The sequence below is a fragment of the Schistocerca piceifrons genome, chromosome 4 (genome assembly GCF_021461385.2).
Source record: "Schistocerca piceifrons isolate TAMUIC-IGC-003096 chromosome 4, iqSchPice1.1, whole genome shotgun sequence".
Taxonomy (NCBI): Eukaryota; Metazoa; Arthropoda; class Insecta; order Orthoptera; family Acrididae; genus Schistocerca; species Schistocerca piceifrons.
The window spans coordinates 197,191,923-197,210,228 of NC_060141.1; the positions used below are offsets into that span (position 1 = coordinate 197,191,923).

The 18,306-nt window shown below is 44.9% G+C and overlaps 1 protein-coding gene across 1 annotated transcript in view; it reads right to left on the minus strand.

The window, feature by feature from the left end:
- LOC124795728 (vegetative cell wall protein gp1-like) overlaps positions 1-14,345 on the minus strand; it is a 598,084-nt gene extending 583,739 nt beyond the window's left edge. The window contains exons 1-3 of the mRNA XM_047259811.1: positions 14,227-14,345; positions 13,911-14,151; positions 13,103-13,796 (exon numbers count right to left, since the gene is read on the minus strand). Coding sequence (XP_047115767.1) covers positions 13,103-13,796; positions 13,911-14,151; positions 14,227-14,345 — 1,054 coding nt within the window. The remainder of the gene's footprint in view (positions 1-13,102; positions 13,797-13,910; positions 14,152-14,226) is intronic.
- Between the last annotated feature and the right edge of the window lie 3,961 nt (positions 14,346-18,306).

An 18,306-nucleotide genomic window follows, 5' to 3' on the forward strand; every position in this document is an offset into this window, starting at 1 on the left:
ATGACTATATATTGCTGCAGTACCTTCTAAACCAATCAATATAAGGCTGCTTTTACGGCATTTACAACATCAGCAGATACTTCGTTACGATGTACTTGTGTGTGAGTGTGTGTGATTTCCGTAGCTGTGCTTAAGTTCCTGCAGATGAAGCCATAAAAAGCTTAGAGGCTGAGTGCAAATAAGTATACAACGAACATGGCTGAGTGGAAAATCAGTATAAAAATAGCCTTTGTGCTCCACAACAAAACAATTTACAGCTGCAGTTACCAATATCCAGCTTCCAGTCTCTCTGCGGGCAGACACACAGTTGGCAGACGGCAGGGTGGCGACTGCTGCCGGTGGCCAGAAAAAGGGCGGAAGCGTCGCCCACGCTAGGGCCGGACCAACAGGTGTCTAAGAGCAGACGCGGCTCACGCACGCGCGCGCGGTATTTACATATAATGGTGATGTGGGCCGGCTTCATTAGCGCTGCAGCAGGGCGGGTACTGGGGCAGAGGGGAGAGGGGAGAGGGCTAACCCTCCCTCCCCCTCCCCTCCTCAGCGCAGCCGCCATCGATCGCCAAGACGCGCGCCCCGCAGCCAGATTAGTTCATTAGGGGCGATAAACCAGCAGGCTAGTTGGCGGTTTCGTTAAGTGCGCGCCGGCTCCCGTTAAAAGCTCCTTCCCTACAAACCCTTCCGGTAGCCCTTCTGTTCTTCGACCCGCGAAACTTGTTGCCAGGCGACTGAACGAAATTTTAACTGGATTCAACAGCCAAGCAATGTGATGCTTCTGAGTGAAGGAACGAAATAAGCTCGAGGATAACAGACGCGATTATAGTAAGGTAACATATTACGCATTTCGAATATAATGTTTATGTACACTAATTAGCTTAGAGCGGTACGCAAAAATACTCTGTTCATTTTCGAAGAAAGACGTCATTCCACCGGGCTGTATTTTAAAACTGATCTTACTTGAGCACAACTAGGTTGCAGCGTGGTCAGTTCTTAAGTGCATCTAAAAATAAGAGCATCTAAAAACATGCCTACGTTTGACACCATTTCGTAAATATTGATGCAATATGCCCTATCGCCTTCAATGTAACTATTATTATATGAACGAGTGATGTACTTGAAATTTATTGTCGACAGCCGGCCGGAGTGGCCGTGCGGTTCTAGGCGCTACAGCCTGGAACCGCGTGACCGCTACGGTGCAGGTTCGAATCCTGCCTCGGGCATGGATGTGTCTGTTGTCCTTAGGTTAGTTAGGTTTAAATAGTTCTAAGTTCTAGGGGACTTATGACCTCAGCAGTTGAGTCCCATAGTGCTCAGAGCCATTTGAAACATTTTTTTTATTGTCGATAGTACTTTAAGTTACCTGTACCCTCTTTGACTGAGCGTTATTTTTACCCGCGCACACTTGTACACATTTGCCAGTAACCTGAACACCCGTGCACAGGTGAAGTTTGTGGTAGTACATGGCGAGGTTTGGTTTCTCGTTGTTAGTGGTTAGTGCGGCTGTCTGATAGTGTGTTAATACTGTAGTTTCCGCAACCACTATCACTCCATGCACTTTATATTTTAGATCGTGCACATTGACGACCATACCACGCACACTCAGGCATGGAATGCGAAGTATATTTAACAGGGACGATGTATCCACTGTTGTTACGTTTTTGGATGCACTTGAAAATGAGCCTCGATCGAACTAGTAGTGGTAAACAAGTGGGCTGCAATTTTAAAATACAGTCTGATGGAACGGTGTCTTTCTCCAAATTTATCCAGGCTGCGATGCCCGCCCACAAGAAATTAAAACCTTATACTGTCACAGCTTTCTTCCAAAGGCTTATGAAGTGACTAAAAACACTACCTTCAATAACCAACAGGTACTCTAACAGGCCAATTTAACCTGGGTTTTCTGTGTGCCTCTATATACATTTTTTTCAAAATTTTCATTAGTTTTGCATTGTTTCTCTTTACGCTATGTATTTTTTGTGTTGTGATAATTATGTATAACGTGTATCTGTGTATTTTATATGTATGTATAATTTAAATTTAATTCTTGACCTCGATCCGATATCGGAATTAATATCAGTTCTTAATCGAGCAAAGAAGGCTTTACTCACAAAACTATGAGAAATGGCGCCATGTCGCTGAAGCCACATTCTGTTGAACGTTTGTTCCGGAAAACACTTTACTGCGGTTTCTTGAGCTGGCGGTCTTATGGGTCCTAAAACGCTCATGCCCCGAATCAAAAAGGAAATTTTATAAAACAGTGTGCGCTGGCGCTCCATTTCACCGTCACAGACAAAAATAAGGTATAGTGTTGTGCATTCAGGAAGCTCGTACAAGTGTTCCATGGTGGGGAGGTGAGTAAAAGATTTTCTGACAGGAAACCGCACTGGTGATGTGAATGAAAGTGTTGGAAATTGGTAATTTCACAGTTACGCACCTTGCCATACAATTTCAAGAGACGCATAGCGGAATATTAAACCGATTTATGATGAAAAAAACTAAATGATCGAAAAAAGGACTGTACCGAAGGAGTGGAAAAACAGGATCACACCGATGGCGAATGCACAGGGAGCAAAAACCGGCCAGAAACAAGAAGGCCTAGGAATTAGCCGGGAGAGGTACGTGAGTCATCCTAATAGCGTTCTTATCTGCTGCCTATCTGAAGAAGCCCTCGCCTGCCACTGGACCAGTGGCTATTGTCCTAGTGTTATTACTAGAGCGTTATTTCGTCCATCTATCATCATACTAAAACATAAAATTACCATTTTTCATACAAATGAGTTGCTCAGTATCGGGACGTGTATCGACTTTATAGTGGCACAAAAATGGTTGAAAATTGCTAAAAAAGAGGTTTAACGGAATCACGGGGCATCACTTAAACAAACGTGCCTGTGAATCATCTTTTTTTTTAAAAAAAAGAAAAAAAACTGTTTTTCATCTTCAGTCGATGTTTACAGTTTTTCGAACAAAATGGTGGTTACGAAGACTAAATTGGATATCAGAAAGCAGTTTAAAAATCAACTCAAAGATCTCTCAGTGTGCGTGCACGCCAATGTTTCCGCTACTTTCAAACGTCAGTGTTGTCTTATACAGCTACTCGAGAAACAAGTACTACGCAACTGTTTTTCAAGTTGACAGTCCTGTTAGAAGATAAACTGTGCGATACTCTTATGTTTCCCTTGTATAAACTTCTCTGTAGCTTGAATTGCTGCTATTTTGTGATTCTGGAAAATTATCATGTCTACAATTTGCGGGGCAGTTCGCAAACGTGAAGTTCTACAGTTAATAGGAATATTATCTTAGTGAAATACGACACCAACACTGTTAACAATTGTTTGAAAGTGGCCAAAACTGAAAAGTAAATGCTGAGGCAACTAAAGACGCCGGGGATAACAAGGAGAAATGCGAAAAGGACGACAGAAGATGAACAGGTAAACCACGAAGATTACGCAACTGGAGTATATTAGGAACAACAGAACTGAGACATAAATCAAATATACCTTTGAACTGAATTCCCCGAGAAATAAATTTTCTGGCATGTTTATTTTATGCACAAAAAATCTATTTCAACTAGAGGTCTGAAATTTTTCGAGATGTTTCGGAGTACTATTTGGAGGAAAGAAGACTACAGACGCTAATGTGCTATCAACAGGAAAGAAAATACATACCGATTGAGTGTAAAAAATAACCTTAATTTTGATCATCAGATAGTAAATATTTCTAGAACAAAAACTTGTGCAGAAATGGCATAATTGTTGTCTACTTCTTAGACAGACATAGTGCTAATGCGTAGTTAAATTGTCAGACATCTAAGTAAGATTTTAACCAGTGCCTGGACCGGCATATAAAAAAATAATTTATTGATCTTCACAAAGAAGATGTAATTGCCAGAACGTGAGAAAGAAATGGTTCAGATGGCTCTGAGCACTATGGGACTTAACGTGTGAGGTCATCAGTCCCCTAGAACTTAGAACTACTTAAACCTAACTAACCTAAGGACATCACACACATCCATGCCCGAGGCAGGATTCGAACCTGCGACCGCAGCGGTCGCGCGGTTCCAGACTGAAGCGCCTAGAACCGCTCGGCCACATTGGCCGGCGAAGGTGAGAAGTAATGTGATTAGTTGTATATCAAATTGTTCAGCAAGAAACACTAGTATTGACCTGCAATTTTCAACCTACTAACAGTTCATATTTTTAAGTGGAGCCGTGGAAAATTATGAAAATTCTTAGCATTTTTACTGGCGTTCACAGGCAAGTTATCTTAAGAGAATTCTGTAACGAATAAAAACTCTGCACTCCAATTCCTGTGGTGGTGATGGTGGTGTGTGTGTGTGTGGGGGGGGGGGGGGGAGGGCAGTGCCCCTCCTCCCAAAAAGAACCCTCTTGCGATGGCTATACTACTACCGGATAGACTTTTATCGCCAGCATTGTTTATGTGGCACATCTGCTGCCTGCATAACTCGCTCATGTTCAACAATGCAATTCTTGTTGCTGCTTCAAACGGTATTGTACGATCTCAAACGCTGTCGAGCGGGTGCTAAAGCAAATATGCCCCTCGAACGAATGCTTCAGATTTTTTTCATTTCTGCCAAACTGCGAACAATAGCGCGACTGTTTGAGCTAGAGTGTTTCAAAGTATTTGACAAGTGAAATAGTAAACTGGTCGCACATATACCGCATCATTTCACCTGAATTCACCTTCCTGTGAAGAAACACCTAGTGTTAAAGCTCTGTACCTCATCTTGAAAAATGTGCAGCTGACCTCGGTACCAAATATAGCAGGGATACAGCACAAAGAGCTAGTTAGCGAAATAACTGGTATCAAGTTGCAGGTGAAAGAGGTGATGAAGAGCCTTGATACAGCTACTCATTTGGAATTTTTATTTCATTTTGTTTCTCAACTTGTAGGTTAAGAGATGCTTACCCTTACATCGGAATAGCTTTATGGTAGTTTGCGATGGTGCCAGGGACTGTAGCAACTGGGGAAAGCAGTTTCAGCAATTAAAGATGATAAGAAACTACTCAAGATCGAGTATAGCAGACGTCAAATCTAGCTGCCTTATTCACGGATACGATTCAGCTGCTTCACTTGGCTTCTGTGACCTATTGATCTATGAGTTTGCAGCAAAGCAATGAAATGCAAAGCAACATTATAATAAAAACGCAGTTCCTGGAAAGGGATATTTTCTCTGCCATTAATTACAATCCCGCTTCTTTTTCTTATAATTAGCGGTATAGGCACTATTAATAATTTATGAGGAACAAGCAAACTTTGTTTTTAATCATCAGCAAAGTTCCAAACCAGATTCTGTAAATCAAACTGCCACGCATAAAACAGCTTCAAACGTCTGACTACGTTACAAATGTCGTAAAGCGTTAAATATCTGACGTTACGCATGTAAGCGAGAAATAATTTAGAAAATGTTTGAGATTATGTTTCAGGTTTGTTGGAAGTGCTCTCATTGTCAACCATTGGATCGGTATAGCCTGGGTAAGTTGCCCTCAGTTTTAAGCAGAAGCTGGTTTCTAATGTCTCTCAGTATTTATGACGTCAAACCTCCAGAAATAGGTGTAGTGCAGTGATATAACTGTGCAAGTGCATTAGGCGTTACGAATAGAGGTAGCAGTACAGAATTAATAAATTAAAACGTCACGCCTGATGCTGATCTTTTACTGCACGAACAGCGAAAAATATAGTAAGCGGTAAATTTTTTTCCTAACGTCGGCTTGTGGGGAGGCGATGGCAGCAAGAAAAAGTGTACAAGGGTTTCAAATTATGTGGAAGGTTTGTCAGAAGTCGCAAAGTGCTCTCATTCTCAAATACTGGATGAGCATAACCTGGGTGATTTTCGCACAATGAGTTACTCTACCTGAACACACGTGCTCAGTCTCTAACTGTAATGGCTCTGAGCACTATGCGACTTAACTTCTGAGGTCATCAGTCGCCTAGAACTTAGAACTAATTAAACCTAACTAACCTAAGGACATCACACACATCCATGCCCGAGGCAGGATTCGAACCTGCGACCTTAGCAGTCGCGCGGTTCCGGACTGAGCGCCTAGAACCGCTAGACCACCGCGGCCAGCCTCTAACTGTAATACTTGCCTTACAGTGTTAAATCTTTAACATGGGATTTTTGCCTTTTAATGAGTACGAGATCGTTTAAAATTTTAAATTCTGTCAGTAATTATACGAAATATTGGAAATAAAATTTTTGTTGCTCCTTGGAAGCTGCTACAGAAGTACTCTGCAACTGGTGCCGTGCATCATGCTACTCGATTAGCCATTTAATAACATAGAGCTAATACACAGTACCGGCAGCTGTCACAAACAATAAAGTACAGAGTTCGTCTTTACTTTTATTCCCTACAACGGCCCGTTTAACTTGTTGCGAGTAGTAGTTTACAGTAATATGGTTAATTTAAGTAACACTTCATTTTATTAAACTTACTTGGAAAGTTATAAAATTAGCTAAATTTGCCTAGAAAAGAACTTCTAATAAATTCGTTCCGCACAGATTTGTCCCGATTTAGGACAAAGTTTTACGTCACCTCTCCCTGCACTCTAAGAAATATTATAGTTATTAACATTCTGAACACAGTTCTTCCACGTCGCTAAATGAGCCTGGACGATAGTGATGACCACGTACAAAAATAAGCTGCAACTCTGTGGGTTATGAATCTCATAATAACCATTATCTGCGTCTTTTGTAATCTTTTTATGGTCAATAAAATAAATAGCCTATGGCGTTTATTCGCAATCATGAGCCATTAGAAACTATCTCTGTCTGCCACACGATTAAAAGTTTATTCACATATTGATTTCAATTAATACCCATGTCGACTCGAAAATGTCAGTAACAGGCACAGTTTTCCATCAAGGCGTTTTCTTTTGAACCTGTTACTATCCGAACATGCTACGGAAACACTCAATATAGCACTTAGGTGCCAAAACGTGTGTGTAACAACGTATTAAGTAAAAAGGAAAAAAAAGAAAACTAGTATCCTTTTATAAGTTGAAATATTTTTCTGCTATTATACGCGAAACAGTTGCATTCTCAGGATTACGCAAATAACTATGAATACAAAGGACAACACAGGGAAACAGTATTTTTTCAGACTGAATGGCCAGAGATGCGGAACAGAAATTTTTGAGGTTAGATCTATTGTGGATGAGTCAGAAAGTGACACTAAAGCCATCATAATGTGATGTCGTAAGTCGGTACTATGCATTTCGAGGTTCAGTAGCTTATCTTGAGGCAAATATCAAATAACGTTATTTTTTACGATAAATATTGCGAGAGTGAAAGATTCCAGCGATGCTATCGTCTATATTTTCGCCTATAAATAGAAACTCGTGACTGTATTAAATTCCGACTGATAGATCCAGGTGTCAAACATAGTTACGTTATTTACCTACCTCCGTATGGTATTTTTTTCACAAATCACGCAATAACACAGCAACGATAAACACGTAATCGGAAGATATAAGAGACATTTGCGATACGCACTGCTGAAATTATTGCTTTAAATTGCGATTTAATGGTGTGAAAATTGACATTTTTATAGCCAAAAGTCAGATGTTTACAAGTTTTTCGAAGCAACTGAATTTAGTTTTTCCCAGGTTTTCAAACAAAATAATACAGCTTATTACTTAGAACCGACAGTTCCCAGTCGAACCACCGACGTTGACGTACAATAGTGTGGTATATCAGAATTTTACGCACAGGCAGAACCGCCGTGTCGGTATGGGTGCTGGATGAGAGTTTCTGTCACTGAAAATAGCTCTCCGACACTAGGCAAATATATCCTAAGAGGAAAATAAAAATAAATACCGATCGCGACCAGGGCGAAACTTGTCCTATAGGTTCTTAAACAGTATATTTTCAGTGGGCCAAGAAAGGCGAAAATAACTCATTAGAGGCAGTGGAGCATGAAGTCACACATATGCACACACGTATTAGCAATGCGGATGTCTCTTGTGTCTCCTATTATTATTGCAAATACCAAACACTAGCGTGAGGTACGGTAAACACAGTAACACTTGCTCTAATGTCCCAAGCTAAAAAGAATTTCTGCTTATATCGCCATACACGCAGTTATTGTAAGGGAATTGCTTTGCAAACCATAGCGAAAAATCACAAACTTTAATTAGCATCCAAATAATTCCATTCCCTCGAGACGGTTCGAACGATATAGTAACAAATATATAGAATTTATCTAAGTTAGTAATTGTAAGTAACACTATTTGTGGTGTCACTGCAGTAACTCCACTGTATTTCTCTCCAGAGTCTACAAACACAGGCATACAAACTCGTGCAATATTCCTTCCCCACTCTGCAACACGAGGGGACTGATGTAGTACATATTATTTTACCTACAAATGATAGAGCCACCAAGGGCCGTGCACAAAATATTCTTCCACTAATTACTGGCATTCGTCTAATCATAGTGATGGAGGAGATGCAGCCGCACCGACATATGTCGTCAACTCAGGAACTAATATATTTTTTGTTGAACTCTACTTCTGTTATTACAATAGTGAAGACACGTGTTAATTTTCCAACGCATGGTCACCGTATTCAAACAATTAGACATTCCTCCCTTTTCTCATTCAGGTTCGCACAGCACACAAAAATATTTTTACTGCACGCGTCACTAACTCGTCTCAAAGCACATAATGATAACCACCTGAATTTATGGAGAGAAGATACCAATTGTTAGCGATAGTGCGAGTAATCTACGTTGGACGCTCGTTCGAGCAAACGAAGTATGCAGAACACTTAACACGATACCATTTTTTTTTTAAATTTTTGCTGTCATTTGTAACTGATTGTACCTATTACTCCAACGGAGAATCGTTATTACATCAGGAATTTTACAGTAGAGAAATCTGATGTTGCAGAAACTGTAGCTTTCGGTGTGTGAGAACAGTCCGGTTTCAAAAGTCAACAATCACTATTTCGAGAATACCAAACTCTTATCTCTCAAAAACTCTCCTTTCACAAAGCGATCTAATTAATAAACTGCTAATTTTCAGCTTTGACTTAAAAACTATTCAACTGATAAGTGTGTCATTTTCGAAGGTAAGGTCTTTCGCTTTCAAAATACTGTCCTTAATTATACACACTAAGTAAATAAAACTTGAATGTGTCACAGAAACGGGTTATTAGGTCCTGATCTGTCATCCTGTAAACAGTTGTTTTTCATCAAGTCTTATGATTGATAGTGTCTATCGATTAACGAAGGAAAGTGTAGAACAGGCGACATCTTGAATGCAACAGGTCAACAAGTTTTATTCGACAATATCATAGTAGTTGGTCTCTCCGTCACTTGGGATAACACTTTCGATTTATCATTCTGGAGTGTGTTTATCGCATATCGGACACCTTTGCCTTCGTAGCAATTGGTTGTATTTCCTCGAGGTACCGGAGATTTGAAGTATCTACGGGAACATTCACGTGTATGGTGCATTTATAGTTTAACTTTGGTATAACGATGCTGTAGAGCGGGGGTGCACAACCGTTGTTTATCTTGCCTGGGCCACACTGGTAGAAGACGAGTATTTTTGAGCCGCACATAACTGAGTAATAAAAATAACCACTGAGAAAAAAAGAACGGGGTGGACCAATGAGCGAATGCCATCGTCTGGCGGGAGTTTCAAATAGAAAGTATTCAGTTTATAGTAACTTTACATAAACTTTTTTCCCCTGATCACTCGCTTCTTGGGTCGCAGTGGCACTTGTTTAAGGCCGCATGCGGCCTGCGGGTTGGCTACCCATGCTGTAGAGGGTTTCTGAGACGTAGCTCCTTGTAGCTGTCTCATGGAGAAAAGGAAATTTAAAAATTTGTCGTTTCATAAAATTTCCCAAAACTGACTCATAAAGAAGTCTCACAGCAGAATTTAAGATTGTTTAGGTACTATACTATTTGACATTTCACTGCACAATAAGCTTATATCGGCTCACGTTGACACAGCACAAATATAACTATGAGGTCGACAGGCATCTAGTTGCTTCTAACACTTAGCGCGCATTTGTTTAAAATTTGGTATATTGTCCGCTAAATTTACACACACGAGCTCGTTTAATTGCAGCGCAGCATATCCATATGAAGTAAACGTATTTAGAAATTTACCTTCTAGATCGGTGTCATTTTATTAGTACGCTGGAGACATGATTACACAGAATAAATAAAAAGGCAATAAAAACTAAAAACACTGTCACCCTCCGATGTAAACACAGCACTACTCATCAAGACGAGTCAGGGAACTTGCACTAAGTTGCGAACGCAGAGCTGCGGCTCGCTTCCACACACTGTTCCTACGTATGGCCTTATACTGGAGCACACACAGTTGTGGAGTACAACAGTCACATTTTTCGCGCATTAGTTTCAAAGGAATTCGCTGGCCGCGTTTCCGTAGCAAGAAAGATTTTCTTTACAGTTTCATGAAGAACACAATCTGCATTATGCAGAAGAAAACGGCCACGGCTTCTGAACTGCAAATTGAATTTGTCTGACACATGTTACGGAATCACGTATATAAAGTACTCCCGTTCCTGAAACTCAACGACGATTCAAATACGTCGACTAGTACGCTATGTCATCCTTAGAACGGATAATGTGTCTATTTAGCACATCGTTAAACCAGTTACTCTGGTAAAACAAGAAAAATATCTTCTTCCTATTTCTACCTTTTCCACGATGAAGACACCCACTTAGATTAAATAAAAGTACTGCAAACATGCAGCCACTACACATAAAAACTGTTTCTTGTTAGACCGCAAACGACCTGGAAATATACATATAGAAGTTAACTTCTTAATTGCATGAAATTCTGCTTAAGTGCTTGTCGTATCGATAAAGAAATAAGCGGGCAATTAAATGAAATCAGACACTCACAGTTTATAACCAGTATTCCACGTATCACGAGATGTTTCATCCACTGTTCGATAACGATTTCTCCCCGTTTTATAGCCGTCATCTTCTGACCTCCATGGCTGCCTCTTTGTTGACGTCATCTACTCATTATTTCCATCAGGTTGTCGTCTACGTCGTCTCTTATTTCGAACAATCCAGACAGGAATTTCCTTAATCCACTTTCCACCTGAGCTCAAAAAGATACTACGGTGGCTTCCGCGCTTTGTCCTTAAAACCATCAACAGCTAAATCTGCTTATCTTTATTTTTATCAGGTATTACCAGTTCGTTAAAAAAACACCAAAATACAAACAATGCATATCACACACCGCTTCGTTTACGACAGTACACTCAGACACGCGAAACAAATTAACACTCAAAACAAGCACAGCATTTCTCCAAAACCAGTGGAATACTCGACAACGACAACATTTGATTTCGCCTTACAAAAAGAGAGATTTTTTGTAGGTATACATTACGGAAATTGCGATACAAGGGAAAAAAATATTGAAAGCAATTTGCCTCTGACGATCCATTGCTATGTATGAGGTAGGGCGCTTGGCGAAAATAAAAATTTAGCAGTGCGAATTTCCACACCAAGTCAACATAGCACTCCAAGAGCATCTGGCCATGTGCTCAACAGCAGCAGACAAACTGTAGACCAAGAAACTACCTATGGTATGTGCCGCAACGATTTTCTCTCTTTCTCCTCTCCTCGCCCGTAATGAAAAATACTCGAGATTATGTGTGTGAGCGTCCTATACTTTTTATAACAGAAACTCCCGGTAGGGACATCAACTACGTAAGAAACGGTAAGGTTGCTACTTAGGTAAGGATTACACTTTCAGCTGTAGTCAGCCGTGTGTGTGTCTGCAACTTTAAAGTGTTATCTTCACGGTAAGTAGCAATCTATCTTTTCCTACATCGTTAATATATTTCTTAATTTGTTTTGGAACTTACGCTCCAGAAATTTAATGGAAATTTTACAGTGTAACTCTCACCAATCGCACTGCGTCGTGCATTTTCGCGACGCTCTTGCACAAAATAAACAAATCGGAAACCTATCACGCGCCTTTTCTCTGAATGTTGCCTGTTTATTCGTTAATACACTTTTTTGCGCTTGATAACTGGCGGTCGTATAACTAAATGATGTCGCGCTGTATCGATATCTCACGCACGTGAAGATTGCTTCTATTAAAAGTTAAGATGACTATATTAGCATCAAACAGTGATCACGTACATTTTTCACGAGGTTCGCACTTTTAATATTCCATAATCGGTTCAATGTATCAGAAAAGGATTTCCGCAAATCATTTTAAGTAACTGTTTAAAATCCTCTTTACGGTTAATATGTACTGATATACTGAAGCGACCACACTTTGTAACGCAGCGAGGTACTTTTCCAGACGGAATTCGACTACTCGTAAACGTATTGATACGATGATATACAACATGTCACTCGTCAGGAAGACGTGTTTCACAGTTAAAACTGGAGTGTTCGCTTCACGTGAAGGCGAAATCTATCATGACAGCACTGTTGGCTACGTTTAATTGGCACAAGACGCGAACCTCCAGTCTGACAGTAATCTCCAGCGTCAGAACGTTTTCAGTCTTCAAGGTATTGCTGTAAACGCAGATATTTCTTACGTCACTGCGCTCTACATTTCATGAACTACCACTTGTACTAAAAGAAAGTGAAGTTTTCTTTTGGAAAAAAAAAGAATGCTGTAGCTGCTTACATGTATCGGTGGTAAAAGTAGTTTCAAGTCTGAACTCTACAACAATGTAGTTGCCCATTTGCTTAGCATCATTTGGCAAAACATTATTTCGCTATCTGGACGCAATTAGGAAATGTTAGAAGCGATGAGACTCTTGGTCCACATACTGTATCATGATATTCCATGCCCCATATCACTAAGCAAACGAAGATATCGCCTACACACGGCACTGCGATCCTTGCGATGAATGCATTAGAACACTGCCACCGGTAATGTATTCATCAATTTCTTTCGTCTTGTTTCGCTAGTCAGACGCTGGCGTTTTCAGATACTCATTGCCCTGGCAAAACACGTTTCAAGCACCTATCGACACCACCGTCAACACGCTTCATCATTCGCTTTTAAACTGAGTACGCTGACTGCGGATATAGTGGGTGGGGTGAAGTGTACCGTGGCGGCATCTTACCTTTGGGGGCGGCACGGTGCGCAGATCCCTTGGGGGCGGAAGGCGTCACGACGCCGACGTCGGCACCGGGTCTCCCGTTGACGGCGGCGCCGGGGGGTCCGCGGACCGTGGGGATGGTGACGACCGCCTCCACGCCGTTGACCGGAGGCTCGCGGAAAGGCGGTAGCCGGTGGTTGGGCAGGAGGAGCTTCCCCGGGGCGGGCGACGGCACCACGGGCGGCGTCAGCGTGCGGATGGAGCCCACGGAAGAGGTGGGCGACGCGTCGCGGCTTTTGGTCGTCAGGTTGAGCGGTTCGTTGCTGAGCTCCTCGTCGGCGGAAGCGGCGACGGGCGCCAGGGGGTTGCAGAGCGCCGGCGACGGCTGCTGCGGGGGCGGCTGCAGCAGGGTCAGGTTGTGCATGGCGGTCACGCACGGGGATGGCGTGGCGCGGATGGGCGTCGGGGCCACTAGAGTCGGCCTGTGCGTGGGGGCCGGTGGCGGCGGTGCCAGCTGGGTAGCCGCCTGCTGCTGCTGCTGGTGCGGGAGCGGCGGGGGCGGCAGCGGCGGCGGCGGCTGCTGCGGCGGCGACGGTCTCCGCCCCCAGCCCAGGATGTCCGATATGAGGTGCGGCGTCGGCGTCCTCGGCGGCTTGCCGTACACGTGCGGGTGCCACGAGTTGACGAAGACGGTGTTGTCGGCGGCAGGTTGCTGCTGCTGTTGTTGTTGGTGGTGGTGGTGCTGCTGCTGGTGGTGGTGGTGGTGGAGCAGCTGCTGCGGCGGCTGGTGCAAGTGCTGTAGCAGGTGTTGTTGTTGCTGCTGCTGCGTCACGACGGGCGACGCCGGCGAGGGTGTCGGGGGTGGCGGAGGCGGCTGGGGCTGCGACCGCGGCGTCGGCGTCGCCACCGGTGCCTCGGCCACGGCGACGGCGCCCGCCGCAGACACCGCCACCGGCTGCGACAGCTCCAACGTCGCGGCCGCCATGGACGCGCTCAGAGACGCCTCTCCCGGGCTGCCCGGACTGCCGCTACAGCTGCTCTCGCTCAGGCTGAGCGCGCCGCCGCCGATACCGCTGGTGTTGTTATTGTTGTTGTTATTGTTGTGGATGTGGTGGTGGTGGTGCAGGTGCTGGTGGTGACCCAGCGACTTGCCCTTGACGACGGCGTTGTTGGTGGCGTGGTTGGCGAGGACGACGGCGGCGTCCCTGGGGTGGTGCTGCAGCGGCAGCGGCATCTGCTTGGCGGGCGGCTGGTGCGGCTGCTGCATGCTGGTCCCGCTGTCGCAGGTCGGCGGCCGTCACTGCATGCGGGCCGGGGGCGGCGCCGCTGTCCGCTGGCCGGCGCCGCTCTCGCAGCCCAGACTGCGCAGTCGCCGGCCTACCGACTGCCGCGGCTCGCTGCTGGACGCGCTTCCCTCCGGCCTCGACGATTACAGCGCACATCAAACGCTAACTGCCCCGGCGACCGCTGTCCGGATTCTCAATGTAGCCGGATGCTCTTTCTCGTCTACGAGCACACGTCGCTTTCAGAAAGATGATGCATGGTTATTGCGGCGGCCGGGCTAAAACGCTCCCGTTTGTTGTTGTTTTTCGTCTCCCTTTGCTCCTTTTTAACGTTGTACACGGCACTGCCGTTTCTCACACGACGATTTATTACCGCACGCACACACCAGTCGTATCGGTAAAAAAACAGAGAGGAGCTCGCACTACCGCACACGCACACAGGCTCGCCGCTGTCACTACTCGAAGAACACGCCGAGAGTGCGAGCACTCGTGTACGCGGCTCCCGTGGGGGGTAGCCAGGCACACAGATGGAGACCTGTAACAACCGTAGCTGTTCTACTCGCTGTTAATTAATGTGTCACAGGCGCGGAGTAATTTCGCGCTCCACATGCCAGATAACGGTCTCGAATCTCTGTCTGACGAAAGCACACGAGAAAAGAAAAAAACAAATGCACACTCGTACACAAGGTGTTTTTCGTATGACGAGTAAACGCTGTATCACCCGCAAAGCTCTACTGTTTCACTGTAGTGGAGCAACGACACTGTACTGTCCATTATTGTCACAGTCACAGAAGGGGCAGTTCACCTGTACTACCGTACGAGGTGCTTCCGGAGGCAATTACGCAATGTAAACAAACGACGTATGTCGCACGTACATTACAGATGTAACAGTATGTCGGAGCTCCCTACTGCGGCGAGTTGCACTGTACTTCGGCGATCACACCCGCCTTCAAATGTCACTCGAGATTAGATAATACGCTCCCCTTCGGGCCGAACAGCACAGCTGTCGACTACGCACTCACTCCAGGAAGAGACGACCAGCTTCTGTCGGCGTCGTGTACTACCTCGTACGGCGGCCGTGAGGCAGTGCTGCGCACTTTAGCGTCCAGACGAGGCGGTGACACTCAGCTGTTCGGCGAGCGTGGGAGGGAGACAGAGACACTGTGCGAGCGCGCGCGCCCGTTGCGGCTGACTGGCGGCGACAGAGCGGGCGCGGTGCGCGCTGAGATGTTGCCCCGTCGGCAGCCCGCGCGTTACTGAACGCCGAGCGCCGCCGCGTCCCCCCTCTCCCCCACCGCCGGCGACGCTCCCCCCTCCCCGCGGCCCGCTTCGACACTGCTGTCTAGCTCTCCCGCTAACTCGCGCCAGCGCACACAGCAGCGCCAGTGTTTCTGTAAACGACCGCCGGTAGCAGTAGTGGCGTCAAACACATCATCATCCCCCTACTTGCTAGCTTTGCTTGTTGATAGCCGGCCCGCTTTCCCCTCCTCCCGCCTCCCGCTCCACCGCGGCGCCCCACCACCGCAGCTTGCGCGCGCGCGCCGCGCCGGGCGCTCCCTCTGTATAATAGGGATACCCCCCGCGCTCGTTCGCCGCCCTAAATTACGTGGCGCCGCGCACTTTGTCGCTATTACTGTAGCGTCCGCTCCAAAAACATCGGGTCGCGGCTAAAGGGATAACGGCGAGCGTTGCCGGATGGTTGGCCGACCCGCCTGCGCGGAAGGATAAAGGGCTGGCTGGCGTGCGGGGGCAGTTTATCTCTCTCTCTGCCGGTGCCGGGCGGACCCTCCGTCGGGCGCTCCGCATCTCGCTTCCTTCGCTGCGCTCGCACGCTGTTACCGACCAACTGCTGAGCTCTGTTCCGCGCCTAATTACGTTACCACTTACCGGCATTGTTCCCTGGCGCCCGCTTTACGCGAGACTTTCTGGTCAAAATCGACTCCTCGCGGTGAGTGCGCTGTGCGGGACTGCGAGTAAATCAGCGACCGACCAAGTCGCATGTCAGTCAGTGACATGTATACTGTGCCGATTGTTCGAGGGACGCTCATCAAATTTCATTTATCATCTCGAAAAAATAATTTTTATCAAGAAAAATCGTCAAACAGCCCCATGTTTTATGAAGTTATTTTATTCAGATGATCAGTTTCGGCATCTCAACAATGTCATCTTCAGGTCGCTGTGCACTCCACGTAAATCACATGCTGTGTGTACTGGACCCATTAATGTCTGGATTCCGTGAATTCGTTTTTGGAATGTTTACTTCGAAGATTTGACAACAACTCAACACTGCAAAAGTGAAATCACGGAACCCAGATATTGATGGTTCAAGTATGCAAGTATCCATACATCTAATTGCTTGTATAATGGAGAACATAAAGACCTGTAGATGGCATTATTAATATGCCGAAACTGGCTGTGTAAATAAAATAACTTCTCAAAACACACGGCTGTTTGGCGATTTTCCTTGGCAAATATTTGACCGGTCGCTGTCTCTGTGCCACAAAGGATCAAAAGGGATAGAAAAAATTAAGCTATGGAATTAATTTTTTGTTCCTATTTTCCAGATGTTGTTCTGTACTTTCAAATACAGGATGTTTCAACGAGATTCGATTTCACAAGGCTATATCTTTTACATGAAAGAAGACAGCATCTTGGGTAAATTTGAACTTACTCTTCGAAACTGAAAGTTCATCCTGGCGGCAGTTGCACTTCCCGAATCGTAGTGATTTCCCTACTGCAGTTATTTCGTTCGTTCTCTCGCGCAAAACACAGTTGTAAAAAAAATGCCGAAAATTTCTTTGTTCAACAGATCGGTTCACTACTGCACGAGCTCCTGCCTCTAAGAGCATTTCTTAAGCATGAACTGTTAACAACTGGTAGGCTGTAAGTGGAGTACCTCGCACTGCACCATTGGTCTCCAAGTATCCTGGTCTCACAGTATGTGATTTTTGTTTTTTGACAGACTCCGTCTGTGTGTTTCCCCGTGCAAAAGCTTTGTGTGAACTGCCTTGTCGCTTAACAACAGCCGGAACGCAGTAACTGCAGACCTGCTCGCAAATGTAAGGGACAATTTTGATTAACATCTACCTAATTGTAGAAAAAACATTAATGCTGGGGAAGATTGAAGGAACTAGAAGAACAGGACGTCAGAGGATGAGATGGATCGGTGGAATCACAGAAGCAATGTGTTCCAACCTGGAAAGTCTACGGGAGAAAGTGCAAGACAGGAAAAAGTGGCGTGATTTGGTTCATGGGGTCACGAAGAGTCGGAACCGACTAAACGAATAGAGAGAGAGAGAGAGAGAGAGAGAGAGAATTGTAGAAAATACCCCAAGGTTATATGTGTATACATAAGGATAATAAAAATAATAATAATAATAATATCGTCTGAACAGAACATGGAGGCCCAACGGCACCAACCGGCCGCTGTGTCTTCCTCAGCCCGTAGGATACGGAGGGCCATATTGTCAGCACACTGCTCTCCCAGCCATTATCAGTTGTTTTGACCGGTGCCTCTACTTCTGAATCAAGCAGCTCCTCAATTGGCTTCGCAAGGGCTGAGTGCACTCCGCTTCCCTACAGCACTCAACAGACCCGGACGGTGCCCCATCGAAGTGCTAGCCAAGCCCCACTGCTGCGAGGTCGTTGGCACACGTGAAATAAGCACCCTCGTAAAATCGGATGGTGCTTTTGAGATTAAAACTTTGTAGTCCTGCACGTAAGTTAAAATTCAGCCCAAGTTTCTATCTTCATTCGTGTAGAAGATATAGTTCGATGAAATCGGGTAAGTAATTTTGAAACACTCCCTTTTGTGTAATTTCGCAACTCTCACACGCACATGTACTTGCGACACCCGCCATCGTCGATGGTCGGAGATACAGAGGCCTGATTTATTTGTTAAATTTTTTTAATAGTTTTGAAAGAAATAAAACATAAAATGACGAT